The sequence below is a fragment of the Penicillium chrysogenum genome, assembly GCF_028827035.1.
Source record: "Penicillium chrysogenum strain IBT 35668 chromosome Unknown utg000004l_segment0_segment0, whole genome shotgun sequence".
Classification (NCBI taxonomy): Eukaryota; Fungi; Ascomycota; class Eurotiomycetes; order Eurotiales; family Aspergillaceae; genus Penicillium; species Penicillium chrysogenum.
In genome coordinates this window covers 4,157,422-4,183,990 of record NW_026622752.1, presented here as the reverse complement: position 1 = coordinate 4,183,990, position 26,569 = coordinate 4,157,422, and the positions used below count along the sequence as shown (strand labels likewise).

The window sequence follows — 26,569 nt, the reverse complement described above, 5'->3', positions numbered from 1 at the left end:
AAACAAGTGTGAAGACATGGATGATGAGGACAAAGAAGTATGAAAGTGAGAAAGAAGAAGAAAAGCAGAAAAAGAAGGGACAGATTGGCGCGTTTTTGGGATATCGACTTTGACTTAGGTAAATCAAGCAATGAACTTTGTTTTAGTTCAAAATGTAATTTTACAATGGATGAGTAGTAATGCTATTTATACAACAAGACTCGAGAAGCGCTCGAGTCAACCGATGAATGGAGATGGTATCAATAACAAAGGGCATTGACTGTCACAATCAACCCTGGCCGACATATTCATACACTCGAGAGGCAAGGTTATTACACTCTCTTCACAGCAGAGGCAGCAGCGCCAGAAAGCTGCTGGGATCGAGCCTTCGCAGCCATCTGCAAAAGCTTAGCTGTACGCGACGGGTGCCAGACTCGGCTGCCCAAAACCATGACCCAGGTCAGGAGGAACAAACTGCCAGCCTGGTGGGCGGAGGCAAGCGGCGTAGGAACGAGGTAGAGAAGAGTGGTAATACCGAGTCCGACTTGGCAACAGGCGAACGCGAACACACCGTGGACGCCCTTTCTAGCAGGTGCCGGCAGGAAGCGCTTCATGGTGGGGGAGCGGCGGGTGTAAGCCATCAACGCGCAAATGGTGGTGAAGGTGGTCATTGCGAGCATGCGGTGGTCAAGTTGAACAAGAGAAGGATTCTCAAGCATGTTGCGCCACCAAAGATCGGATCGGTCTTCGTGGCGGGAGTAGCGGGCATCGAAAAGCTCCTCCTTTGGAGGTGCTAGTCCTTTGCCCATCCACGGGAACTCGTTGTAGATAAGGCCAGCATCAAGACCAGCGACAAGACCGCCTGAAATGACAGTCGTAAAGACCAAAAGAGCAATACCGGCGACTGAGCGGCGGAAGAAGGCCAGCTTCGGGTCGCGCAGCGCATTCAGTTGGCTAATTCCAGCAGCTGGGTCGGCCATCAACCGGTTGGACCGCAAAATAGCAAGACCGTTCCACAGCATCGCAACGTAGCAAACGAAAGCAGCGCCCAAGTGAGCAGTCAGACGATATTGGCTCACTCGAGGGTGACTGCCCGGAGCAAAGAGATCATCCTTCAAGCCAGACTTGACCATCCACCAGCCGAGGAAACCCTGGAAACCAATAAGACCAGCAATTCCGAAGAGACGCCATGCCATGGGCGTGGAGACCTTCTTTCGAGCGACGAAGTATACTGCAGGTAGAACAAATGAGATTCCGACAAACCGGCCCCAGAGCCGGTGAATCCATTCCATATAGTAGATCGACTTGAACTCGGATAGGGTCATGTTGGGGTTAAGCAATTGAAATTCGGGAGATGCGCGGTACTTTGCGAACTCATCCTCCCAGTGTTCCGCGTTCATTGGGGGAGGGAACCAGTAACAGGTCGCCATTCGGTGATGCTCAATCTGTGCCAAAAATTTGTCCCGTTAGCATCCGAAGCTCACTTTTTGTGAAGACCAAAGCAGCCTAGCCCACGTACCCTGATTCTGTCAAACGTGTCAAGCCACCGAAGACCACAATTCCAAAAACACTGGCCGCGCTGCCTAGAAGCCAGTAGGCAACGGTCTTGTCGCTAATTTTGGGGAAGCTCGATTTGGCTTTGGCGCCGCCCTCTTGGACCGCCTCTGCAACGGCGGGTGCAGTATTTGAACGCTTGAGACTGGAGGTGAAAAATTTCTTATTGTTCAGAAGCGTGGATTGAATCTTGCTTGGTTGACGGAACTGCAAGGCACCAAATTGGCGGATCGATCTGGCTGCGTATCCCTGATTTGGGAGGCATTGGGATGTGAAGAAGTCCTTGGCTAAACGAGGCGCGGCGCTCCGCCATAGCGACAGAGAGCTCCCCAGGGAAGCCATAGTTCAGGCGGATGAGTGAAAGAAGAAAGTTGGTGAAGTTCGGGGATTGTACGATGTTGCGGAATGCCTTGGCCAATCAGCAGTGGAGCATTTGTCGGAGTGGAATAGCACTGTCAACAGTGCACAATAGTTGACAGTAGAATTAAATTGCCAATTGAGAGACTACTAGCTTCTATATGGCATGATTTAGAATTGAACGTGACTATCCATGTATGCAGCATCGATGTTGATGCCTCAGGCGGATACACTTCGGGCGTTATGATCGCCGCAGCTCCAACCATCCGCATTGTATTGATCCGCACCACTTGACTTGCTTCCCAGAGTCGCGCCAATATGTCCTACGCTCTGGAGTCAAAGAAGCGGAAGTTTCACCGCGTTCTCGAATCAATATCCAAGCCTCTTACCTCCGACAACGCGCCTAAACCAGCCCCTGCGACGCCCACGACGGCTCAAGACCGTCTCTCCGCCAACTTATCGATCAAGAAAGTACGCTTGGCCAGTGCCGACCCTTCGGAGCTCACGGCGGTGCGCAACTCAATCCACAAGATCTCACGACCAGCACACCGAATAGCCTCCGCAAATTCGAATAAGCGCCCAAGCTTTGTCCCTTGGGACCGTGAACGTTTCCTCGAGCGGTTAGAGACCTTCCGCCGTGTTGACCGATGGACGTCAAAGCCGTCTCCTATCAACGAAGTACAATGGGCGAAGCGTGGCTGGATATGTACGGATGTTATGCGCGTCACCTGTGTGAGCGAGTGTGGCGGTGCAGTTGTTGTGAAGCTTCCCGACGAAATCGACGAGCTCGATGGTTTTGACATTGAGAAGGTGGAGGAGCGGAAGGAAGTCCGTGAGTGTTTCGCCACTATAGATTGCTGGTCGAACTGAATGGGGTTATATGCTAACCTATATCTACAGGCGCGAGGCTGGTGGATGAGTATGCGAAAATGCTAAGTAGTGCTCACGGCGAAAACTGCCCCTGGCGAAACAAGAGCTGCGATGGTGAGTTTGATCTTGAAATTGCATGCCTTTTGTCCCATGCCTAACATCAGATTAGCCACTATCCAACATCTCCCTATGACCAATTATGATGCTGCCCTATCGGGACTTCACGAGCGATATACAAACGTCTCGAAGATGGGCGATAAACTACCAGCTGATGATATCATTCAAACTCCGGAAGGGCTTGACCTCGATGTACTTATCAAAGGACTTCCCGACGAATGGTTCAAAGAGGCCGAGAAAGCTGCTGCATCCACCAACGGAGAGACGCAGCCTGCAAACGCCGACAACCGAGACTCAACAGAAACACCTAAAGCTGTTGTTAATCGAGTTGCACTGGCGCTGGCATTGCTCGGCTGGGATACCGCCTCCGATGGAGCTGCCGGATTAGTCGGGTGTGGTGCGTGTTTCCGTCGCCTGGGATTATGGATGTACAAACCCAAAGAAAACGGAGACGTGACCGTCTACACTTCCCTCGATGTAGCTGGTGAGCACATGGAGTATTGTCCCTGGATTGACAAGGTAGCCCAAAGCGGCACTGGCCGGCCCAACGAGAACTTGGCGGAACTACGCGCTGGGTGGCAGGTCGTCGCCGAGGCCGTTAAGGTTAAACACCGCCGGAGAGTCCGCAGCATGGCCTCCACCGATACATTGCGGACGGACGTAGGGACACCAACCGAGACGGCAGGCGAAGAGGAAAACGCGGATGCGAAAAAGAAAGCAGATCGCGAGTGGTGGGCGAGAATTCGACGAGTAAGACAGGTTTTGACGGCCAAGTCGCCAAAACGGAAAGCCGTCTTGCCTCAATGATCTTGCATTCTGGTCTTCATTCTGGTTCAATATTACATTAATTGGGAGCGCGGGTTTTATGAAGAGGGTCAAAGTGCATCTTTCAGCGGCTGGATTTTTTTCAGATAGCTTCGATTTACTGTCATTGTGAGACACGACACTTCACAATAATAAGAATACATCCATCTCATATTCATACCTAGATACCGTAATATTAAGAAGTCACTGAGAGAACGTAGACAGATGAATGGGAATTAGGGTTGGATTGGATCGCTCTGATTGGCCGAGATCCGGAGCTCATTGGACTTTCTTCGGACCCCCAGCTGGCCATTGCTCTGATATAACTCTGACTTCCACAACTCTGGAGGCATCGTTTCTATGAAATCAGCTTAAAAATCTCCATTCTTCGGACATTATTCTAATTTACACGTACACGTTCCCTTCTTTCCTCCCAGGTCTTCGCGACCATTGTTCTCCCAAATCACTTCTTTGACGAGTCCACAACTCTAACCACGTCGCCATGGATCATCCCAATGGAGACGGAGCTCATCATGGAGCTACTGGGCGCTCCACCCCCCGCTCACCTGTCCGTACGAATACCAGCAACCCTCCATCAGATACCAGCAGACACAGAAGCATCGAAGGAGACGGTGCGGCAGATGGATCGAACCAACTATCAAGCGCAGCATCCAAGCGCAAGAGGCTCCAAGAGAGACACCAAGCCCTCCGAAAGCGAGGCCGAACTCCGCCATCAGTGTTCTCACGACGCAACCGCTCCCGCAGTCCCGGCGGCGCTCCACCACGCGAAGACCGACGCTCTCGATCGCCACTACAACCACGCCGTTCTCCTTCCCCCGATGCACCGCGTCAACGCAAGAGACCGGGTGGCGGAGCACGACAAGGTCTCCTAGACCGTGAAACACTACGACGCAAACAGGAGGAGCGTGAGCGTGCAGAACAGGAAGAGGCTATGCGCAACTCTCAGATGCGCGGCGTCACGGACGTGGTCCGACAACACTACAACGCGGTTCCTGAGAGAGGCCGCGAGTGGCGGAAGACAGAGAGCAAGATCAAGGGGCTACGAAGCTTCAACAACTGGGTGAAAAGTTCTCTGATACAGAAGTTCTCTCCCGATGAGACATTTGTCGCGCGATTCGAGGATAGCAAGGACTGGGCGGATGATAGCCAAGGGCCGCCGCCCTCTGCCGATCAAAAGCTTCTTGTGCTCGATCTGGGCTGCGGTAAGGGTGGCGATCTGGGCAAGTGGCAGCTGGCACCTCAGGCGGTCGACCTTTATGTCGGTCTTGACCCTGCCAATATCTCTATTGAGCAGGCTCGGGGTCGGTACGATCAGATGCGCTCGGGCCGCGGTCAACGTGGCCGTCGACCTCCCCAGCCGATTTTCCATGCCGAGTTCTACCCGAAAGACTGCTTTGGCGAGTGGCTGGGCGATATCGACATCGTCCAGCGGGTTGGTATTGATGCCAATGCCGGCCCCGGTGGATCCATCATGGCGTCTCGCTACGGCGGTGGCGGCTTTGATGTCGTCACATCTATGTTTGCCATTCACTATGCCTTTGAGACTGAGGAGAAGACGCGCCAAATGCTCAGCAATGTGGCGGGTTGCTTGAAGAAAGGCGGTCGTTTCCTTGGTGTTTGTCCCAACTCGGACGTCATTACCAGCCGCGTGTCTGCGTTCCATAAGGAGCGCAAGGCGCGGGAGGCTGCCAAACCTGCTGAACCGGAAGGCCCCGAGGATGGCGAAGTCGAAGAGGATGAGCGGGCTCAATGGGGCAACGATATCTACCGCGTTCAGTTCCCTGGTCCAACCCCCGAAGATGGAGTCTTCCGGCCGCCTTTCGGGTGGAAGTACAGTTACTTCATGAAGGAGGCAGTGGAAGAAGTTCCCGAATATGTTGTCCCATGGGAGGCATTCCGAGCGTAAGTGTCGGCGATCATCGCATTTACCATTCATAACTAACCTTCCACCCAGCTTGACCGAGGATTACAACCTGGAACTACAATACCGCAAGCCATTTTTGGATATCTGGGAGGATGAGAAGAATCATCCGGAGCTCGGCCCGCTAAGTGAGAGGATGGGCGTTAGAGACCGCACGACTGGTGCTTTAAATATGACAGAGGAAGAGAAGGAGGCTGCCAGTGAGTAATCCCTTTGTGTTCGTCGCTTTTTTTAAACTACTAACGGATGATATTGCTAGGCTTTTACCATGCATACTGCTTCTACAAGGTATAAGCTATCATGCATACTATGTACTTCGATATCTTATTGCCAACATGTACGCTCTTCCTCGCTCAGCATTTATATTCTCAATTTCAAAGGATCATATGCTTGAATACCAAGATTACAATAGTTCCAACGACATCTGCATGGCATGGATCAGGATCAATGATTACAGTCTCCAAAACACGTTTGTATAGCACGAAATCAAAACATGTCTTCTGGATCCAGGATATAAAAGCTTGACGGAATGGGTGATGATGATGGGGAAGGTGCACCCGGTAATGGTTAGCCCTGGGCTTCACAAAACTGCCGAACACGGGTGTAGACGATGCAGGAGAGATAAACATGAGAGTATTTGCTAAAATGAACGACGGAGTAGTGTACTCGATATAGTACTTCCAATGTCAAGGCCCACTCCAAACTGATAAGGCTTATCGCTCCTATATGTAACCCAAACAGGACTAGCGTCATCGCGTCTCGCGTCGGGATTTCGAGATGCGCTTTGTTACTTGGACTTTCTTTGTCAACGCTTGGGAACCCTGTACTCGCAAAGCATAAAGCCCCGGCAATCCGGCTCTATCGACCCAGGATTTTCCCTTCAACAACAATGTCGGCAACACCAAGTCGACGGCCCTCAACGCTATCTCAGTCCCATCCACAATCAGCACAATCGCGCAGACGAAGCACAGCCCACAGCTCAGTCTCAGAAGCAAGACCCCTGCCAGAATACGAGACTCCCGAGGCGCCCCTCACAGTAGAAAGCCAGCGCCAGATCGCCGCCCTCCTCGCATCACACCACCTCCGTACCCTCCGCACACACCTCCAACATGCCGCCGAGAAACTCACACATTCAGGTGGTGAAGTAAACGAGCGCCTTAGTGATGCCAGGACGCGGTACGAGAAATCAAAGGAAGCGCGCCGGCGTCAAGGCGACGAGGATGTCGATGACGACGAAGCCAATGAGGAGTACCAGCGGCTTGCTGAGGCAGAGGCTCGAGTTGATGCTATTACTGCACGAATGGAGGAGAAGACACGACTTATTGTCGATTCAGAAATAAAGCTCCAGGGGCTGACAGATGCGATGAGTCAAATTGAAAGGGAGGAGGGCGAGACTCTTGCTGCTGCTTTGGGGGTGAGACAGACTCGTCAGCAGCGGGCAAGGCAGAGAGCCAATGATGGCGATGACGCCGATGGGACTGAGGATCCTACCGATGCTGATTATGAAGACGAACAAGAGATAGAGATGCGGGAGCGCAATGCGCAGAACCCGCCTAGTCGCAAGCTGGAGGATAAATTGGCAGAGGGCGTTGAGAAGTGGAATGAGCTTTCTTTGACCGAGAGGTATGGGATGTGGCTGTTATACTTGAAGGCCAAAATGCTGACAACTACGGTCTAGATATGCCAGCAATAACTCCTACATCGGTTTCTACCGGATGGTACACGACTCCAAGTTCCCCGGCGACGACGTTCCGCCATTGCCCCACTCATCTACATGGTTCGAGCACATGGAAGATAGGAATGCGCGAGCAGGGGCATCAGCACGTACACGCAACCGGAACCGTGGCGTCTCACCCGCCGGCTCTGACGATGACATTGCCATTGAGCGCGAGCGCATCTCCCTCAACTGCCCATTGACTCTCACACCTTACCAAGATCCAGTGACGAGCACGAAATGCCCGCATAGCTTCGAGCGCGAGGCCATTATGGATATGATCAACCGCAGCCCGACGACTATTGCGCCCCCGGCGTCTCGTCGGGGACAGCGTCGCGTTCATGTGGTCAAATGTCCCGTTTGTTCTACTCCGCTGACTGCGGACGATTTGCGGCCAGATCCTGTTCTACTACGACGTGTTCGCCGGGCTCAAGAGCTCCAGGAGCGCGAAGAAGAAGATGATCACCTTGAAGGGGATGGGAGAAAGCAGAAGGATCGAAGTACCGGCATTACCTTGGGTAGTGACGTGGGAAGTGATGATGATGCTATGGATGTTGATGCCAACCCTCCCTCACAGCGTATCAAAATGGAACCGCTCAGTCAGGCTGCTCCAGCTGCTCAATCCGATGATGAGTCGGGCGACGATGCAGTGAGTCAAGATATTGAGCATGAGGATGCGGAGGATGTGGAAGGGGAGAGTGGAGAGGGAGAGAATGAACAAGAACAGAACGAAGAGGTGGATATTGAGGAACCGGGCAATGAAGAAGAGAGCGAAGAAGTGGAGAGCGAAGAGGTCGAGATTGAACAAGGGCAGACTCAAGAAGGGCAGAGCGAAGAAGAGAATGGGGACGTGGAAGATGACGATGTGGATAGTGAGGAAGGGCAGAACGAGGCTGCAGGTTCTCAGGAGGGACCAGCAGATGCGCAGACTGAGAAAGGACAGGATAAAGACGACAGTGGGGACAACAGCGAAGACACCGAAGGCAGCGACAGTGATATCGAACCCAAAGTCGAGAGTGAGTCCGAGGATGAGGAAGGAGAAAGCCAAGAGAGTGATTGATATGCATGATACCGTTCGAGCGTTTTTAAATGAAGTTCCCTTCCATCAAGCCGAGAATGAAACGGTTCAAGTAGATGTTCGGAGATTTATTTTAAGAAATTCCCTAGATTTAAAGATTACTGTATCTGTGCTACGTAGAATAGAGTCTCAGATCGTCAGATACATCTACCTAGGTAGGTATATCTTATAGATCTAAATGCGGTGACCGCAGATGTCAAATATCTGAAATCTAGAATTCACGAGAAGGATCACGCTAGTCCCCTTTTGATCACTCCCCCGCAGTTGAGCCAGCGGATTGGCCTGTGGGACCCGGGCCAATCAATCCATCAACCAATCAAACGTACTACTAGTAAGGATATGGCTGCTTCAAGTTTAGCGTCCCTCGTTCTCATTAATCGCTTATACGATAGTCTTTTCCCCCCAAGTCCAATGGTTTTTCCTGTTTTAATATTTTCGGGATGTGACTCTAAAAGATCTCTTAACTCTATTAGCCGAAAAAGCCCCATAGTAACCTCGATGACCTACAAATACTACATCTCGTCTCAGTCTCACGCGACAAGGTCTACCGGCCTAGGGGAAACAGTGCCATCAGGGTGTAACACTAATATCATAGCGCCTCTATCACCCCCGCAAAGTACGAGCCCCTAATTGTGTACTTACCAATGGCTATCTCTCATAAACTATCGAAGCCTGGTCCTTTCTTAAAGCCAGCCACATAAAGCTACCTAGGTAGCTTCAGCCCGTGATCAAACCCAATGCTACCCTGCAACATACACTATTTTGACTATTGACTTATCTCTTGTAATCTGGACTTGGTCTTGCCTACTCTGGGGGTACATCGTACAAACTTGCTATCTTTTACTTTTTTGCTTTTAAGATCTCAATGTCTCCTTTTTAATCTTCCTTCTCACTCACACACCTCTTAATATTCCCACACCTTTTATCGTCTATTCTTCTGCGGTCTCCCGCCTTCATTCATAATGGATGAACGGAAGGCTCCTCCGCAATATTCCTCCGAATCTGAACACATCCCCCGACCCGCAGGATGGATGTACAAGTCCAGTAAGATCGGCAAGTTCTCAACGAGCTGGTATGCCTCTCCGCGCATCCAGCTGGGCATGGTCGCCTTCGTCTGCTTCCTCTGTCCAGGCATGTTCAACGCCCTGAGCGGATTGGGCGGTGGCGGCAAGGCCGACCACAGCTTGGCCGATAAAATGGTACGATTTGCTTGGGACTTTTGTTTTCCTCTTATCTCCCCCCACTCATTCCATCTCATACTCCGACACTCCGACTTGGTCGTACATTCTCTAACAAACAACAGAACATCGCACTGTACAGTACATTCGCCGTAGTGGGTTTCTTCGCCGGAACATTCGTCAACCGTCTCGGCGTGCGTCTTTCCCTCTCATTCGGCGGAATCGGTTACTGCATTTACTCCATTAGTCTCTTGGTCTCCGAACATGCATATGTCCCCGGATTCAACATTTTCGCCGGCGCCTTACTCGGTGTGTGCGCAGGTCTCCTCTGGGCCGCCCAAGGAACCATCATGATGTCCTACCCGATCGAGCAACAGAAGGGTCGCTACTTCGCCTGGTTCTGGGCCATTTTCAACGTCGGCGCTTGTATTGGTAGCTTGGTAAGACCAGCCCGGTCCCTTTTCCAGCCCTATACCCCCAATTGGCTTCCATAAACAACAACTAATACGTCAATTGAAAGATCCCCCTGGGCCAAAACATCAATGTCAAGGAGAACAAAACCGTCGGCGACGGCACCTACATCGCCTTCATCGTACTCATGTTCATAGGCGCCTGTCTTGCCCTGTGTCTCTGCGACGCAGAGAAAGTCGTGCGTCGCGACGGCTCGCGCGTGATCCTGATGAAGAACCCCTCGTGGAAATCCGAGATCGTCGGGCTGTGGGATACACTCCGCGCGGAACCGTGGATCATCCTCCTCTTCCCCATGTTCTGGTCCTCCAACTGGTTCTACACGTACCAGCAGAACGCCATTAACGGCGCTTACTTCAACACCCGCACCAAGGCCCTCAATGGATTCCTGTACTGGTTTGCTCAGATCGTGGCTGCTGTCATCATGGGCCCTATTCTTGATATGGAACGGGTTCGTCGCTCCGTCCGTGCTAAGGCGGCCTTGGTCATCCTTTTCATCCTCACCGTCGTTATCTGGGGTAGTGGGTATGCCTGGCAGGTGAGGTACACGCGTGAGGATGTGGACCCCAAGACCACGGATTTCAAGGGCTGGGATTGGAGTACCAAGGGCTACGTTGGTCCCATGTTCCTGTACTTCTTCTACGGCATGTACGATGCTGTTTGGCAGGGTATTGTCTACTGGTAAATTTCGCTCCTTGTTCTTTGCGATACCTCGTGACTAACATTGTCCTTCTAGGATCATGGGCGCCCTCGGTAACTCCGGCCGCAAACTCGCCAACTTGGCCGGTTTCTACAAAGGCCTGCAATCTGCCGGCGCAGCGGTCATGTGGTCATTGGATTCACGAAAGATCCCGTTCATGAACGAATACGCCTCGAACTTTGGTCTGTTGTGCGGCTCCATCATCGTCGCTATTCCTGTCGTCTTCTTCAAGATTAAGGACTCTGTTCCCGTGGAGGAGGAGCTTGAGGGCACCGGCGAGACGCTCGAGGACGTCCTGCCGCCTGGTGCTGTTGAGTCCAAGCGTGTTGGCGATGATAAGATCTAATCAGAGATAATATGAACTCGAAGGGAATTGGATGGAACGGGATCTTTTTCTCTTTTTTGCGAGGCGTCTTCTTGCTCTGTGATGGATATGCAAGTGCGCCGGTATCGGGACATAGTCTTGATTGTGGTCTTTTATTTTTTTAATGGTGTCCCCCTTGTGATTCCCGTCTGGCTTGTATTGCCGGTGCACTTTGGGTCTCTATTTTTACGAAGTCGGTTTCAATAGTGGATAGTTTCACTTTCACGATGAGATGTCTTTCCTTATTTGTGTTTTTATTCTGTAGGCCTTCTGCTTCGCCATTGTAGCTATTGTAATGAATACACTCACATAAATAAATGGGCCGACTTTGCCTATGTCTAAGGGTTTATTCCACTGGACGACAAAATTGCCGGAAGGCTGATGTCAATAACGTTGGTAATGAGTTCTATGCTGCAGGTCAGTAAAGGCCCCGTACCCACAAGTCTACCTAGGCCCGAGAGACCTTCGTCATTTCCTCTGGTACTCCAAGTTACACGTCATTTGCACCAATGCAACATGTCCGAAAGCGATTATCCAAAACAGAGGAGTTGCCGCAACGATGAGAAGAGTCCTTTATCCCGTTACTAAGAAGACCATTATCCATAGCCCTTGAATAATACAAGCCTACATGAACCAGAGACATATTAGACTGTTTTACTATTGAAGAAAAACGAAAGAGAGAGATAGGCAAGTAAGCTATCTATCAACTCTACCTCAAGCGTAGCCAAGACCATGACGTAAAGTATGACAGAGGCAAAGAACCAGAGCCAGACAAGGGGGTATTCGCTTGCCGAAAACACGAAAGAAAAAGAAAAAGAAAAAGAAAAAGAAAAGAAGGCAATGAGCAAGGACTTGACAAAGACAATGAGTTGTGTTCTGTTGTCGCTGGCTTTCCGCGGAAAAGACCGGCCAACCGCGTATTCTCCCCCGACATCTTTTCATCTCTCTTCCCAGGGAAAGGAAAGGAAATTGCAAGTCGGAATGGCCCTTCACCGGTATCATGTTTTCCGAATGCCCAGGCACCAGATCTACCATGTGTAATTTCTCGTTATAGGGAGGGTGGGTTTGTGCGATGCACACAGACCAAACGGAGCATAAGATGTCTCGGGGTGGATTGTCTGTATTCCCCCGGACGCTGCGCTTCCCATGGATGTTAAAAATAGCAGACGGTGTCTATCAAGAGACTTTGTGGCGTGGTGAGAATATTAAATCGCGTAACTGAGCAATGGGTCAATGCGATGTGTAATCGGAGAGCAATGTAAAAGAATGAAATTCGAAACTCCAGGCTCTCAAAACTCGGTCAAGCAAGTTTACTTGGTGAGGAGGTTGAGATAATCAGCCACGATGAGGGTGACCATTCTGCAGATCGAGTCAGTGGGGAAAAAAACCGGGGTAAAATAGTGGGGGGAACTAACGCATGAGGAGCGATCCGAACGTAGTAAGTTCCGAAGCCACGGTAGAAGCGCAACCAACCCTCATCCTTGGCAACCTTGCGCGCACAATCCACCAAGCCCTTGTAAGGAAGCGAGCCAGTCTTGGGGTCCTTCTGTTGCTTCTGAAGACGGGTCTTGATGAAATCGAAAGGCAGAGACAAGAAACTAGCAAAGAACCCGGCAATTCCGGAAGCAGCGAAAGTCTGATTCTGAGTGGAGAGAGAAGTGTGCTGCTTAAGCTGCTGCTTGGCCTCGGCGAAGAAAGTCAACTGACCCATGTTGAGGGCCATAGCACGCACAACCGTAGGCGTAGCACCAGCCCACAGGGCAGCGAGGCCCTCGGTGCGGGTGATGCGAGCGAGAGCATCAAAGACGGAGCGGTAGTTAGCGCGAGCCTCGGGGGCCTTGAGACCGTCGGACTGCATGCGCACGAGGGCCAAGTCGGCTGGGTTTCCAATCATGGCCGCGATTCCGCCGGCGGACAGTCCTGCCGCAGCACGCTCGGCGAAGGTTACTTTTCGGCCTGAGGATTCAGCGCGGGAATTGAGTGTCTTGATGAATGTCTCGAAGAATCCTAGACGGGCGGTGGTGTAGACGGCTTGGCGGAGGATGCCGGCGGACAAGCCGGTGTAGAGATCGAGGACCTTGCCAGAGGCGACGATATCGCGAGTGATTCCGAGAGCGGATGGGCGAGGACCGGTGCGGGCTCCTTCGCCAGCAAGCTGCAGGCGCACCTTGACCATGTCGACGGGTTGGATCACGGCCGTGGCGGTCATACCGGCGAGTCCGCCGTTGATGAAAGGCAGGGCTGCGCGGGTGTACGGGTGGTGCAGGAAATCGGTAGGATTCTCAATGGTGGACTTGGTCGCGTTCTGTGCAGAGACAGCAGCATTGCTGGTGCTGTCCTTGATAGTGGATGCCATGGTGAAGTATTGAGGTCCTAATGCAAGTTAATACAATGCAGGACGTATAGGCGTAGGAAGTCAAGAAACTAACACTGACTAGAAATCTTTTCAGGAAATTAGCAGGATCTCACGGATTTAGAAGCCACGGGGACTATGTTTGGGACCATGGTACTCACCGATGACGTAGTTGCGTTAATATGAACCTTGGAAAGATTCAGGATAGCAGCTGTCAAACAGGTTGAAGAACGGAGAACAGAAATCAGAGAGAGAGAGAGAAAATATGAGAGGAGACACAAGAAGTCACAAGACAGAGAAGGTGCGGGGTGTTAATGTGTGTAGATTCTCAAGGAGTACTTACTACTCTGGTACAACTACACAGGGTCAAACCGGGACAACAGGGGCCTGAGCTTGTCTAATATATTCAAATCTCAAATCTATAGAACCGTGATCTCATTCCGAACCGGAGATTATTCCCCTTCAACCGACCGTCAACCGAAGGCTACCCGTGAGTTCCCCGCCCAGTATGGAGATGGAGACAATATGGGACACGGGAATAGTACCTGGCATTTCCCTAGTATGGAGCGAAGGTCACCAAAGGCCTCCACCAAGGACTGACGTGTTGGACCAATGATATTTACATCATTTCGATTGTCAATGCACTATCGTGGACACGCCTGCACGCTATGGAGCTTGTCAAAATGCGGGGGATAGCTCGACGATCCTGCATTCCACGGACTTGTCATTTGCAACATGCACATACCCAGGTCAGGAGGGTATAACTTCTTGATATCTCAAAACTGTGTCTAAGACTTGCTAATACTGTCTAATATAGAACAGACTGTGGACTGTCACTCCGTTGAACTCCGTTGATCCCCTTTCAATTACTACGAGATATCTTAGTGCCACGAGCTAAACTCGGAATCCCCACCAGCACTAAACCCTTTGGGGATTCCCCACGAGAACTTGTCGGGATCCCGTTCGTCCTGATATACCCAAGTATCCGGCACATATACAACCTCTCTGGGCATATCTCAATGACCAATATACTACGTATCTACATATGCAACAATAAATGTCCGATAAATATTTCAAGAGCAAAGGCCTCAGGATATCCCCGGCACAATCTCCCAACAGAATCAGTTCTACGTCGAATATACGATGCAAACGCACGGATTAGCCGTATATCGGACTATGATCTAATTGTTGGGACCTCTGCCACAGTCACAGTGGCTAGAATCCAATAAGTCGTGACTAACATCTCGGCGGGGTGGATAAGTCTAATCGGCTATTCCACGGTAATTTCCTCCCGCTTCCCTCGGGCCATGATCCGAGCATACTCGGACGGCAGTCCAATCGGCCGAGCATCATTTCGCTGACGCCGGTGGGCCCCCCTTTGCACCATCCCCTGATCACCGACCAATCCCATCCATTGAGATTCTAAAGGATCCCCTTGTGTGGAGCTGCGGCTCCCGCTACTATTGTTGGGTTGCCAGAGCTAGGCCACAGAGATTCCTCCGGTTTGGGCTTGCTTCTGGCTCGTTTCCGCCGATGACCGGCAATAATTATCTCAGGTAAGCTTCTACAGTGGATTCTCACCCCGTGTCTGGTGCTGCATCTTGTCTACGGTATTGGTCATTTGTGACGATTACGGATATAAGTCGTCGACTGCCAACGTCGTTTCAAGAGGACCGGGCAAGTCGGTAAGAGTCAGCGGAGGTCTGTTCTCCGGATAATATCGTCATATGTTCGTTCGGGGATTCAAACCCCCTGACTAGTTGTCCTGGATATGCCACGGGGACTAGACGGGGTCATTGATGGGCTCGGTGTTTGAATTGGTAGGGCGGGAAGTTTAGCAAAGCGATGCGAGAGTAAACTACGAACAGTGCCCAAGAGAGACTCAGCATCGGATATCACCGTTCGGTAATGGTTTAGGACCCGCGGAGTCCATGTTTGAATCGTCATCTCTCTTAGAGTACGAGGCCGCCGGTGTAAACCAAGTCCTGGACCTCAAAGTACAGTGAAGACTGAATCCCCAACGACTCAGTGCATATCCACGGACCTCTCCGATGCTCCGATGCCTACTAACTTATTAAGCTATTTGCATCTTCTCCGACCAAAAGGAACTCAGATTTATCTCGGAAACCGCCGTCGACGATAAATTCCGTCGTTCCTTGTAGCCAGTATTAACCAACGCTGGAGCTACTACGCACCAGCCAATTGTGAAAGCCTAAGTGCCGAATGTTCTCTGGGGTATCTCCCGCGGAATCCACTCCGTGCCTAGCTCGGCCTTGAGGAGCTCCCACGCGCAATCTATCAATCAAACCCAAAGCGCATCTTCACTCCTAGTTCCCTCCGCGGAAAGGGTTTTCGGCAAGTCGGGAGCTCCACCAGCCTCAAGCCTCGATTTGGACCCACCAGCCTTCCGGCATAGGAGTTCGGGAATGCTTCTTATGTGTGGCTTTCCTAGACAGGGGATATCGTATTGAGGAGCCGGGGACGGGTTGCAGGAGCGGGTACGAAGGTTTTGAGGGACTCTCCATGGATCATGACCACCGACCTAATCGGGATACCGCCTACATTACCCCAATCCTCTTCCCACTCGACTTATACCTACATAGGTAGTATATAAGAACAGCTGGTCGTTTATACGGCCGTATATTTGTTTCAGTAGTCGCAGTGGTGCAGACTGCCATACATTCTCTTTCACCAATCCCCCTTAACAATCTCACTTTCCTTTACCTCACTCTCATACCCCCTTTCCATCTACCCCTATTATTTACTCTTCCCGGCTTTCTTATGATTATATATAGAATCAACCCCGGTTCATGTTGTAGATGCCGGCGTCATACGTTAAAGTATCACAGACCGGTACGGATCAGCAAACGTCGGATAGCATGCATGCCCAGGGGCATATGGAGCATGTGAAGCGGGATGCGGGCATGATTCGCTCAAACGGTGCAATTCGCGATCATATACCGTGCAATATTGTTCGTATCAGCCCCATTGGACAGCAACTGATGAGCTAGGAATCAATTTGGTGCTATGTTGCCATACATAACACTGTGCACACATTTCAAGAGTCAACATTGAGCTAGAATGTAGAAGTTGCAGCCAAGCTATGAGCGAGTTAGAGACATGAATTACCTTTAGACCTCATCGTCTCAGCTTCTAATTTCTCCAACCATACAACCTCCATTTCACACTCCATTATACAGCTACATATCTACATACCCAGGTGTTGCCGATTTACGAACTTCCCAGCGGTACATAATGACAGCAGAGGCTGTTGATTTATGTCCTACACTTAAAGTGTCTTCCTGTATTCTTGTGGTAGCATGAAAACTAAGCAGAATGATAGAAATTGTGTAAGACCCCCTAGGCAATGAGTGCATACTAGCTAGCCACGACCCTGCTGATAGCGGTAGAAAAGGAAGAATCCCAGCGTCCTTTATTCAAGAAACGTTCCATCAACCCATGAATTCAGCGTTTCTCCGCTGGTATTCGGTTGCCAGGCACATTCTATGGTGTCAACAAGGTTTTGACCGATCACGAGGAAGACCGGCGCGTCCGACAAGCGGGTGAAAATTGGGTCTTCAGACTTCAGTTGTAAATCTGCCTTAGCCGCCATCAGATACCCGTATTTAGCGGCGGCACGGAGCCTGACGAACGCATAATATCTCTTCCAAATCGGGGCACAGGGCAGGCCGTGGAAGTCGATACGCGGGGCCGGGTCCTGCGGCACGCGGCTAGCCCGAGGTTCGCCGTTGGCGTCCCATACAGCGCGAAATTCGGCGCGTTTCTTCTGCGCCAGCTCCTTCATGGCTGCGTAGACCAGCTCATCGCTTAGGAGAACATTGTGATCGTCGGGCAGGACCAATTTTCCTTGGTCGTCCCGCTCATACTTGACGTATAAAGGGAAACGAGCTATGTCCTTCGCCGAAATTCTGTTTCCCGTGGTATGGACTGGGGTCCAGTCATTGGTCCAGATTGGTCTGTGCCGCTCCAGCTTGATGCCAGCGGCCTTAGCAAATTGCTTCATGTGGAAATCGTCGAAAGTATCTCCTGGCAGGCAGAGCATATCAGTCGCTCCTGGCGGTGATGGGCCAATCTGCGCATTTCTGGGCATGCGTCGTCATAATTATAAAAGAGACATCCTCCTAGGTAGGTAGCTGGGCTCTTCCTCCTCTGCTGGACCGAAAAGGCGATCGAGGTCTCCGGGAATTTAATGGGAAATACAGCACCGTTAAGTGTAGGGGCTCGACAACGACGCGTACAGAGACTTCGGAGTTGTCGATTTCATCGTAAATCGGAGTGCTCGAGTCGCTGGACTGACATTGTCCACACCAGTAGAGAGCGATGGCCGAGGGAACATCGTCAATGTCATGCCGATTCTAAATGTTTTCCTCTGGATCATGCGTGACGGGGTTGGGGGGACCCATATGGTTTGTGACGCGGGACAGCATTCTCGCGACAGATCGGGCAGTGCTCAATATATTTCTTCAGCAGCTTGGCGCCCTTATAGAAGGTGAGACCTTTGAGCTTCTGCCAGGCGGCATCGAGACCCTGATGGCCTTTTTCATCGTGGACTAAGGTGAAGACGTCCTTTGCCATCGATTTTTCAGGCAGAGGGAAGGTTCGCCTGTCGAGGGGTGAAAGTAGAGCAGGCCGTCATCGTGGAGCGAGTAGGGCAGCCTGGCTTTCATAGCGTCCTGAGATGCGTCCATATCGATCAGCGTGTCGATCAGGGACTTCCAGCGAGTGTCGCTGTCGTAACCCGAAGTGATGGTGCGTCGCATGTCCTCGCTGAGCTCCACAACTGCAGAAGCGTGCACGCCTCTTGAAGGGATCTGAATTTCGAAGCAACATGGTAGGCGCCGGCTTTCCTTGACTTTCGCGATTTGTTGCATCAACGGTGCCAACGTACTGAGTCAGGGTTTGGACTGCATGGGACCGAACGAGAGTAGTAGAGGAAAGTATATCCCTTAATATCAGGACAAGCTAGCGACAGCAAGGTAAAAATAGCCCATGATATAGTAAAAAGATGCCAGACACTAATTATATATCGCTCACGTCATTTATATCAACCTTAAAAAGGCAAGTTATATATAGGAATAGAAATATAAGGCTTCTAGGAGGTCTTACATACCAGTGTTTTACCAACAAAGTAGCTTTTATAAATAAGAAGTCATTAGAAGATAAAGTCACTCACTTATGTTTTTTTGCGGTATATTTCGTACCTATTAGAAGTGAAACATATTCATCTAGTCGGGTTAGTAGTTATACCTTCTCACTTAAGCCTCACTTCACATTAAACCTCACCCCTCACTTCATATAGTATTCTTAATAGTCTATTACTAGTCTCCAAGACATACTCTTAGGTATTTCCTAGATATCTGATTTTCTTCCATTTATTAGTGCTATAGCTAGATAGATATATATAAAGAATTAGATGTGACGAACTGACGCACTTTTCATATTTAACCCCAGGTTGTCAGATCCTGTCGACGCTTCACCTACTAGCTCTCCATCTTTTCACTTGTCATAAGCCTGTACTAGACAATCTGTTGCCTGTATATGGTAACTTGAAGAGCACGAAATGCATTCTTGATGAAGGTCTCCGCCCGAGATGCACCACCGCGTAGTATACCTAGGTAGAGACCAGTCACCAGATAAGCTTCAAAAACTATTACGCTCAGGGCTAGTGATGGTTATTCATGACACAGGATCTCCAGCCGTATCCTAGACATTTAGTGATGGCCTCCAACAGAAGACAAGCATTCGCGGGCTAGGATTGTCAACGAGACCATTACGAGGAGCAACGATTAGATTACAAAACAAGGTCAATTTTGAGATAAAAATTGCATTCACTATCGTATAAGAAATTCTTCATTAATATCACTGCATAACTCCGTTCTGCCAGCCAAGATAGATGGCGAAAGACAAAAAAAGCACAACCCAAATCGGGGGAAATCAATAAGGTATCCATCGCTTGTCCCGATACAAGCGGCAGACGTCGGCGAGAGGATCCAAAGATCATCACCAAAAAAATGCAGCACGCCATGCAAATGACTCATTCAACCTGTTTGGGAGAACAAGAAACAAGGAGAAAAAGAAATTTTTAACCATCGCTCGAACCCTCTAAACCTTAGGGGCAGCAGCGAGGACATCGGGGGTAGCCTCGTCAGAGTACTTCTTGAAGTTCTCGTTGAAGAGGACAGCAAGCTTGGTGACCTCGTCCTTGAAGGAGGTGGAGGCGGTCCAGCTCTTCTCGGGGTTGAGGAGCTCGCTGGGGACACCGGGACAGGAGGTGGGGACGGGCAGGTTGAAGGTAGCGTAGGTCTCGTACTCGGCCTTGGCGAGCTCGCCGTTGTGGACGGAGTCCAGGATGGCACGGGTGTACTTGAGAGGGCAACGCTTGCCGCCAGTGGTAGCGCCGGCGCCAACCCAGCCGGTGTTCAGGAGCCAGGCGTTGACCTTGTGCTCCTTGATCTTCTCGGCCAACATGCGGGCGTAGCGCATGGGGTGAAGAGCCAGGAAGGGCTGAGCGAAGCAAGAAGAGAAGGTAGCCTGGGGCTCGGTGACACCGTCCTCGGTACCAGCCATCTTGGAGGTGTAACCGGAGATGAAGTGGAACATGGTCTGCTCAGGGGTGAGCTTGGAGATGGGGGGGCAGGACACCGCGGGCATCACAGGTGAGCAGAATGATGTTGCTGGGGTGGTTGTCGCTGAGGCAGGGGATCTTGGCGTTGTCAATGTACTCAATGGGGTAGGCGCAACGGGTGTTCTCGGTAAGGGTGGCATCGTCGTAGTCAACAACACGGGAGATGGGGTCGAAAACGGTGTTCTCGAGGACGGAGCCGAAGCGGATGGCGTTGAAAATATCGGGCTCCTTCTCGGCGGAGAGACCAATGCACTTGGCGTAGCAGCCACCCTCAATGTTGAAGACACCGGTGTCAGTCCAGCAGTGCTCGTCGTCACCAATCAGCTTGCGCTTGGGGTCAGCGGACAAGGTGGTCTTGCCAGTACCAGACAGACCGAAGAAGACGGTGACATCGCCGTTCTCACCCTCGTTGGCAGATGAGTGAAGAGTCAGGACGTTGTGCTTGACAGGCATCTCGTAGTAGAGAACGGTGAAGACACCCTTCTTCATCTCACCAGCGTACTCGGTACCAAGGATGACCATCTCCTTGTCGGCGAAGTTGATGGCAACGGAGGTGGCGGAGGTCATACCCTCGGTGAAGCGGTTGGCGGGGAAAGAGCCAGCGTTGTAGATGACATAGTCGGGGTGGAAGTGGTCGAGCTCCTCACGCTTGGGGCGGATCAGCATGTTGCGCATGAAGAGAGCGTGGTAGGCGCGAGCGCAGACAACGCGAACGCTGATGCGGTAGCGCTCATCCCAGCCGGCGTAACCATCCACGACATAGATGCGGTTACGGGTGTTCAGGTAGTCGACAGCACGCTCACGGTTGATACGCCAGACCTGTGGGGAATATGTTAGTCACCAGCTTGATGATTGACGTCATGCACGTGATGGCCTCGGACCAAGGGCGGGGAATTGTGGAGCCGCAACTGAAAGCCGAGGGGCAAAATGGGGGGCAAGGGAGATCCAAAAAACGGGCAGAAGGAAATATTCTTGAGATGAAAGGTGATGAGGTATTATCCGGGAGAAACTGCATTCCAAAAGGTTGCACGAAGTTCCGCCGAAAAGCTTGACCTCCCGATGCATATGCAAGGGATCCCAAGTGGATCTCTCATCGGGCCCATCTGCAAGGGTGTGCTCCAACATCGACAATGGAATATCCAGCAAAATGGCGCATAGAAGAGTAAGAAAAATTGACTCACATCGAGTGTCATGGGCTTATTTACGGGTCCCCACCAGACATCGCCTTCTGAGGAAGCCTCCTGGACGATACGCTTGTCGGAGGGGGAACGACCAGTCTTAGCACCAGAGTATGCGCTCAAAGCACCGCTGGAGGTGACAGCAGTACCAGTCTCATAGACAAGAGCATCTTCGTAGAGGGCAGGAACAGAGGGGTTGGCAATCTAAACCATGTTAGTTAAGGAATCAAGATAGCAAAACACCACAGACATTGTAGTCAAGTGTCAAGCGTTAGGGTGTCGAGGTCTTACAATTGAAACACGATCGTAGTCAATGTGAGCAGTCTCGTGAAGCTCCTCCTCGAGCTCGGTGTGACCCTTGCCAGGCCTAAGTAAAGACAGTTAGCGACAAGAAGGTAAGGACAGTGAGGTAGGAAGGCAACATACTGAACACCACCAGGGTGCAGCGCAGTGCGATTCACAGATGTGGCAACCATTTTTCTGAGTGAAGTAGAGTGATAGTTATTGTTGCGTTGTTTCGCGACTTGTTGTTGAGAGAAATCTGAAGCCAGAGGACCAGGAGAGTCGGAGCGGCCGAGGGGTATATAATCCTTTCCGGCAGAGGCCATGGTTACGATCGGTCTTGGTATGAAGGAGGTTCTCGTGCAGTTTCGGTAGTGTTTCTCCACAGTTCCACGGGTGATGTCGGGGCTGAACGCCGAGCTGAAGCGAACACGCGGTTGGTGATGGGACGAAGGGCTGTGGGTTGCAAATGCCTGAAGGCGCAGTCCGACTTGACCCGAATGGTTCAAATGGACACGAACTTGATTCGGAATAAAGGACTCTATGACCGAGAAGGCGAATAGCGGGAACAAATAGGAGTTCTAGAATCAAAAATAACTCATTGATGCTTTTTGAGTAGTTTACAAGGAGAAGTTGATGAGTCCAGTTCTTGGGTTCTTTTATGCTGCTCTGACGGTTGCGGCCACCTACCATAACTTTACTATTTCGTCAATCATCTGCGAATTAGTCTTGGATCTTGCGAAGATGAGTTTATTTTTCTCAAAATCTAGGATTCCATCAGCCACGGACGACAGGAATGACGCACAATGACTTCACCAAATCTATATAGTTCTAAAAATTTCATAGTCTAGCCCCAGAATCGCGGGGAGCTGACATAATCTCGTCGATCAATCCTGACCCCTTCACAAATTCCACCTCGCAATTCTGTTTTCGGCTTGCATCAACCCGAATTGATATCGGAATGTGTTGCCTGTGGAAAAGGTACAAAATGAAAGTTCTTTCTATTGAACTCCCGAATGACGACAGGTTCGGCTGTAAAATCGGAACAACTGGTCTGGGAGCAAAGGGCTTCAGCAAATAACGGCGTTTAACCAGCCGAGGATGATGCACATGCATCCATTGATGGCGGCGGTGGGGACCAATCAGAATGCATATATTTCGACCTCCTAGGGTGGTCGGGTGGGCAGAAGATATTGCCGCTGGGTCCTCTCTATTTTTACTGGCTGTCACAGGGCGACGATAATTGCTCCGTTGTGGTTGTGCAATAAGATCAACGCCAGCCTCCGGTACCTGGTCCATCCAAATCCAAGCCCTAAGAAAGAAATCCATGCATATTACGTCTCAACGCCGAAAGCCATGGCCTGGACCACGGACTTTGAAGTATGACTCCAAAATACCCATCGCACATGAGCGGTCTGCCATGACGGTATGAGTTTTTATCGGCCACCATCGCCGTCGCTGTCGCCTCTCGGGATGTATCTACTGTGGCTTGTGCAATGCAGTCAACCCCAGATCCTTCTCCCCGTAGCGGCGGATCCCGAACCGGCTACGGCCTCGGGAACGCGAGGTTTTGCTTTTTTTTCTTTTTTTTTGTCACGTTCCACCCGGAGCCATTCTTCGTGAAACAATTAGTTATTTTTGCGCGATTTGTTTCAGCATCTTACGTACACAGTAACTTCTCTTTTTCTAACCCTGCTGATCATTTTAATTTTTCCTGCCTTGCGTGTGACACGAATTCCAGCTGGCTAGAACTATGTCGCGGATTTGAGGCTTTTTTGTTCACCCTGAAGGAGTAAGGGCTGGTGGAGAAAGGGGGTTTCCCCTTGAATCCTCCGCAAAACGGAAGATGTCTTGACATGGAAGCTAAGCATGACCCGTGACCTTCAATTATTGAGTCTATTCACAACATTCCGGGAATTGCGCTTTGCCCCTTTTCGTCCACATCCGTGGCATTTTCTTCTTTATGTCCGTTATCCGGATCAACATTCACCAGCGTAACTAGTAGTTTCTCGGCCCTTGATATTAATCACAGCCAATCATTTCTGAAACTTAGCTTCCTAATTTACCCGTTGTGATATGTCTCTTGTCTTTCATTCGAGTCTACTTATCTAAAATCTCTGCCCAACCAGCGCCGGCTGTTTGAAAACGGCCTGGACCGATTTGAAGGGGGTCGAAGATCGATTTGTTTCCTATTTTCCCCGAGACTGACCCTAGCAGCTGCACGTCATTGTTGATATCATTACTTCATTTTTACTGAGTACAAAAATCAATTCACAATATAAGACCACTTATAAAACTATACTAGTCTACCTAGTCTCATTCCTGATCCCATGACTTGTCGCATTGGGCAGTATCGCTCCAACCTTTCTACGTTTCGGTCGACGCGCACTGCTTGGCGTCTTGGCTTTTATCTGGGGAAATTGTCGCGTGGTCGCATCCTAGCTCGAACTGCGGATGCGGGGTATAGTTTAATGAGCCACCAGTAAAACGGCACAGAGCATTAGACCGTGACCTCACTCGGCACTTTTCATCAGATGACGTATTTTGGATTGCAATTTAGTCTGCCTTGACAGTGGATCTACAGATGCCACGTCCTAGCGTTTCCCGGACTTGACAGGATTGGCAATGATTCTGTCGGCGATGGTGAATTAGGAAGGTAAGAATCATTGCATGTGCGGTTGCCCCTAGTAGCCCCTAGTATACACTAGTTCACTGATCCAACACGGACGCTGATTCTACATTTCTTCGGGGTTGGAAGCGACATTGTATTTCGCACTTCGCACTTCATCCTATGGCTCAAGCTCAAAAGGCGCCAGCTCGTCCCTCTAGTCGCACCACCTTGAAAAGCTAGATGTGTAGCTAGGCGGATTCGACGGGCTCCATTCACTAAGTCTAGATATATACGTGATGTCGTGAGAAAGCCGAGTACGATCTCAATGTATCCAAAATTCAGTAAATAGTCAGGCTTGGACACCAACATATTTGCTTTGCTCTGGTGTCTTATCAACTAAATTATAACCAAAGTTAGACACATCTAGCATCTAACTGTTCATGGTTTAATACGGTAGGTACATAGAAGTGCATTGAGAGAAATGACGCCGGCAATAACGTTGGAATTCACAGTGAGCTTCCTACGCGGCCCGACCCTCCGTCCCCAGCTCTCAGCCCTCGTGAATTTGCTGGCACCAAACCGAAGTATAATGATGACCCATCTCATTGAGGTGACTGTCGAGGATTTATCTAATATGTGGAGAGAGTGGATCACACAGTATATCATGGTTTGCTATGGACAGGTTACGTTTTCAGTTTGCAATAATATATAATAGAAAAATCACCAAGAAACAGAAGAGCCAAAATCTCTAGTACAAAATAACCTCATTACTAGCAGCTCCAGCCTCAACCCATCCACCGAGCAATTTCCGCGCAATACCAGCAACAAGTTGGTGGATGTTAGGCGGTAGAACAGCACCAGGAGGAGGCTTGCGGCTTGGGTCACCAGCGATCCAAAGAACAGGGTCTTGCGAGATGCCAGCGACATTCTCGCGCAAGACCTCTACATCTTCCAAGTCAAAGCCACGACCAAAAATGATTGCACGCGCTGGCCGGCTGTAGTCTTTCGTGCCGACGTTGTTGACGTGAGGGGATTGGGGATCCCGGCCTGCGAGCAGGTGGGGAATTTCGGATTGTGCGGCTGACAGGCTTTGGATGAAATGGATTACTAGCGGGAATTAATTGGGCTGCCCTGAGGTAATTTGGATCATATCCGCAATAAAGAATAATATATGCGCTACTAACCTTCGAATTCGGGGAGGAGGAGCTCCGAAGCCGGCTTACCGATCCCGGCGTCTAGGGCACAGAGCACGATTGGGAGAGGGGAGGACATTTTGGAAATATGAAGAACGGGTAAAATGATCCTTTTTTTGATGCGATAGGAATTTGAATTGAGAACCTATAAATGAGCAGATGGCCTCTTCTTTATTTTGAAGCTCGGAGTCCGACCTACTCGATGCGGCTCGGGAGTGGAGACAAACAGGCCCACAACGTTCCAAGCTTAGTTAGCTAACTGATACATCGAGACGACGGATGAGGTGCTAATCATTCCGTCGCATTATGAATCTCCTTCCGTATACTTTCAACAATATTTTGCTCCTGTTTACCGCCCCAAGTATACGAAACAGCTCTGTTCTTTGCTTTTTCAGCCCATTGATTGCGTAGAATGAAGGTTCTGTTCGATCAGAATCTGTTGCCAATCCGGCTAATTAGACTGGGTGTCTCACAATTTGCCCTTCTGTTGGCTTGCAAGGTATATCTCGTGGGGAAGTTGGAGCACATCTTCCTGGTTGAGTGTTTGAACGACATCCAAATCAAGAATGAACCATCGTTTTAGAGGCTTTTCTGAGTCGAAGTCAGCGGGGATGTGGACGTGGTCGTAACCCGCTGGGTGAAGAGTAGGATTGAAGCCACGATTTAACATAGTTGCACAGAAATCTTCCCCGATTTTGACATGGCGCCTTTGAGGGCAACCATCTATATCGGTTACGCAGGTATAGATAATTATTCTAGCAGGGTGAGGGTCCATATTGGCAAACAATGACAGCAAGACGACTAATATAACTGCGTGTTGTGAATTAACGCTTGTGCCTCTTTAATCTGGCCAGGAGTGAGCGGTCAATAATCTCGGTGACGGATCAGGCCTAGTCTTTTTATGCACGACCTTACCTACCGACAAAGGCATATCTATCTCTTCCTGCGTGTAGTATGTCCTCCACCAGCTTCCGCTGCTCTTTTATGGAAAATCCTAGTCCTTTTTGTTGGGAGGCTCCAATTTTGTTACCTATTATGGATTGTATAGATAGTTAAATTAAGTTATACTTTCCTGGCTCCACCTGCCCAGTGTGGCCAACCTTGGCTAGACGGCGGCGATCTGTCTAAGCGTCATCCACCACCATTGGGGGGATATTAGCACTATACTACAACATTTCGCT

At 50.4% G+C, this 26,569-nt stretch overlaps 12 protein-coding genes across 12 annotated transcripts; 4 read left to right on the top strand and 8 right to left on the bottom strand.

Annotated features, from left to right (window-relative positions):
- Nucleotides 1-311: 311 nt before the first annotated feature.
- cox15 (cytochrome c oxidase assembly protein cox15) lies at nt 312-1,875 on the bottom strand (the record flags this gene model as incomplete). Its single annotated transcript, XM_056713285.1, has 2 exons — nt 312-1,424; nt 1,495-1,875. The coding sequence occupies 2 exons, from the start codon at nt 1,873-1,875 to the stop codon at nt 312-314; spliced, it is 1,494 nt and encodes a 497-aa protein (XP_056567000.1).
- A 333-nt stretch (nt 1,876-2,208) lies between these two features.
- On the top strand, nt 2,209-3,684 carry N7489_007534 (uncharacterized protein; the record flags this gene model as incomplete). Its single annotated transcript, XM_056713284.1, has 3 exons — nt 2,209-2,722; nt 2,791-2,874; nt 2,930-3,684. 3 exons carry the CDS (start codon nt 2,209-2,211, stop codon nt 3,682-3,684), a joined length of 1,353 nt encoding a protein of 450 aa, XP_056566999.1.
- Nucleotides 3,685-4,183: 499 nt separating this feature from the next.
- abd1 (mRNA (guanine-N7)-methyltransferase) lies at nt 4,184-5,831 on the top strand (the record flags this gene model as incomplete). Its single annotated transcript, XM_056713283.1, has 2 exons — nt 4,184-5,604; nt 5,657-5,831. The coding sequence occupies 2 exons, from the start codon at nt 4,184-4,186 to the stop codon at nt 5,829-5,831; spliced, it is 1,596 nt and encodes a 531-aa protein (XP_056566998.1).
- A 681-nt stretch (nt 5,832-6,512) lies between these two features.
- N7489_007532 (SUMO ligase MMS21) lies at nt 6,513-8,397 on the top strand (the record flags this gene model as incomplete). Its single annotated transcript, XM_056713282.1, has 2 exons — nt 6,513-7,246; nt 7,302-8,397. 2 exons carry the CDS (start codon nt 6,513-6,515, stop codon nt 8,395-8,397), a joined length of 1,830 nt encoding a protein of 609 aa, XP_056566997.1.
- A 980-nt stretch (nt 8,398-9,377) lies between these two features.
- N7489_007531 (DUF895 domain membrane protein) lies at nt 9,378-11,107 on the top strand (the record flags this gene model as incomplete). The annotated part of the gene is made up of 4 exons (XM_056713281.1): nt 9,378-9,614; nt 9,719-10,033; nt 10,114-10,742; nt 10,798-11,107. 4 exons carry the CDS (start codon nt 9,378-9,380, stop codon nt 11,105-11,107), a joined length of 1,491 nt encoding a protein of 496 aa, XP_056566996.1.
- A 1,328-nt stretch (nt 11,108-12,435) lies between these two features.
- N7489_007530 (putative mitochondrial dicarboxylate carrier protein) lies at nt 12,436-13,481 on the bottom strand (the record flags this gene model as incomplete). The annotated part of the gene is made up of 2 exons (XM_056713280.1): nt 12,436-12,484; nt 12,541-13,481. 2 exons carry the CDS (start codon nt 13,479-13,481, stop codon nt 12,436-12,438), a joined length of 990 nt encoding a protein of 329 aa, XP_056566995.1.
- A 3,430-nt stretch (nt 13,482-16,911) lies between these two features.
- Nucleotides 16,912-18,074, bottom strand: N7489_007529 (integrase zinc binding domain-containing protein; the record flags this gene model as incomplete). The annotated part of the gene is made up of 2 exons (XM_056713279.1): nt 16,912-17,581; nt 17,899-18,074. The coding sequence occupies 2 exons, from the start codon at nt 18,072-18,074 to the stop codon at nt 16,912-16,914; spliced, it is 846 nt and encodes a 281-aa protein (XP_056566994.1).
- N7489_007528 (uncharacterized protein) lies at nt 18,050-18,370 on the bottom strand (the record flags this gene model as incomplete). Its single annotated transcript, XM_056713278.1, has 1 exon — nt 18,050-18,370. One exon carries the CDS (start codon nt 18,368-18,370, stop codon nt 18,050-18,052), a length of 321 nt encoding a protein of 106 aa, XP_056566993.1.
- A 1,231-nt stretch (nt 18,371-19,601) lies between these two features.
- On the bottom strand, nt 19,602-20,099 carry N7489_007527 (uncharacterized protein; the record flags this gene model as incomplete). The annotated part of the gene is made up of 1 exon (XM_056713277.1): nt 19,602-20,099. The coding sequence occupies one exon, from the start codon at nt 20,097-20,099 to the stop codon at nt 19,602-19,604; it is 498 nt and encodes a 165-aa protein (XP_056566992.1).
- Nucleotides 20,100-20,106: 7 nt separating this feature from the next.
- Nucleotides 20,107-21,910, bottom strand: N7489_007526 (uncharacterized protein; the record flags this gene model as incomplete). Its single annotated transcript, XM_056713276.1, has 4 exons — nt 20,107-20,943; nt 21,306-21,506; nt 21,594-21,669; nt 21,729-21,910. The coding sequence occupies 4 exons, from the start codon at nt 21,908-21,910 to the stop codon at nt 20,107-20,109; spliced, it is 1,296 nt and encodes a 431-aa protein (XP_056566991.1).
- Nucleotides 21,911-24,943: 3,033 nt separating this feature from the next.
- Nucleotides 24,944-25,467, bottom strand: N7489_007525 (uncharacterized protein; the record flags this gene model as incomplete). Its single annotated transcript, XM_056713275.1, has 2 exons — nt 24,944-25,302; nt 25,380-25,467. 2 exons carry the CDS (start codon nt 25,465-25,467, stop codon nt 24,944-24,946), a joined length of 447 nt encoding a protein of 148 aa, XP_056566990.1.
- A 390-nt stretch (nt 25,468-25,857) lies between these two features.
- N7489_007524 (uncharacterized protein) lies at nt 25,858-26,058 on the bottom strand (the record flags this gene model as incomplete). The annotated part of the gene is made up of 1 exon (XM_056713274.1): nt 25,858-26,058. One exon carries the CDS (start codon nt 26,056-26,058, stop codon nt 25,858-25,860), a length of 201 nt encoding a protein of 66 aa, XP_056566989.1.
- Nucleotides 26,059-26,569: the final 511 nt, after the last annotated feature.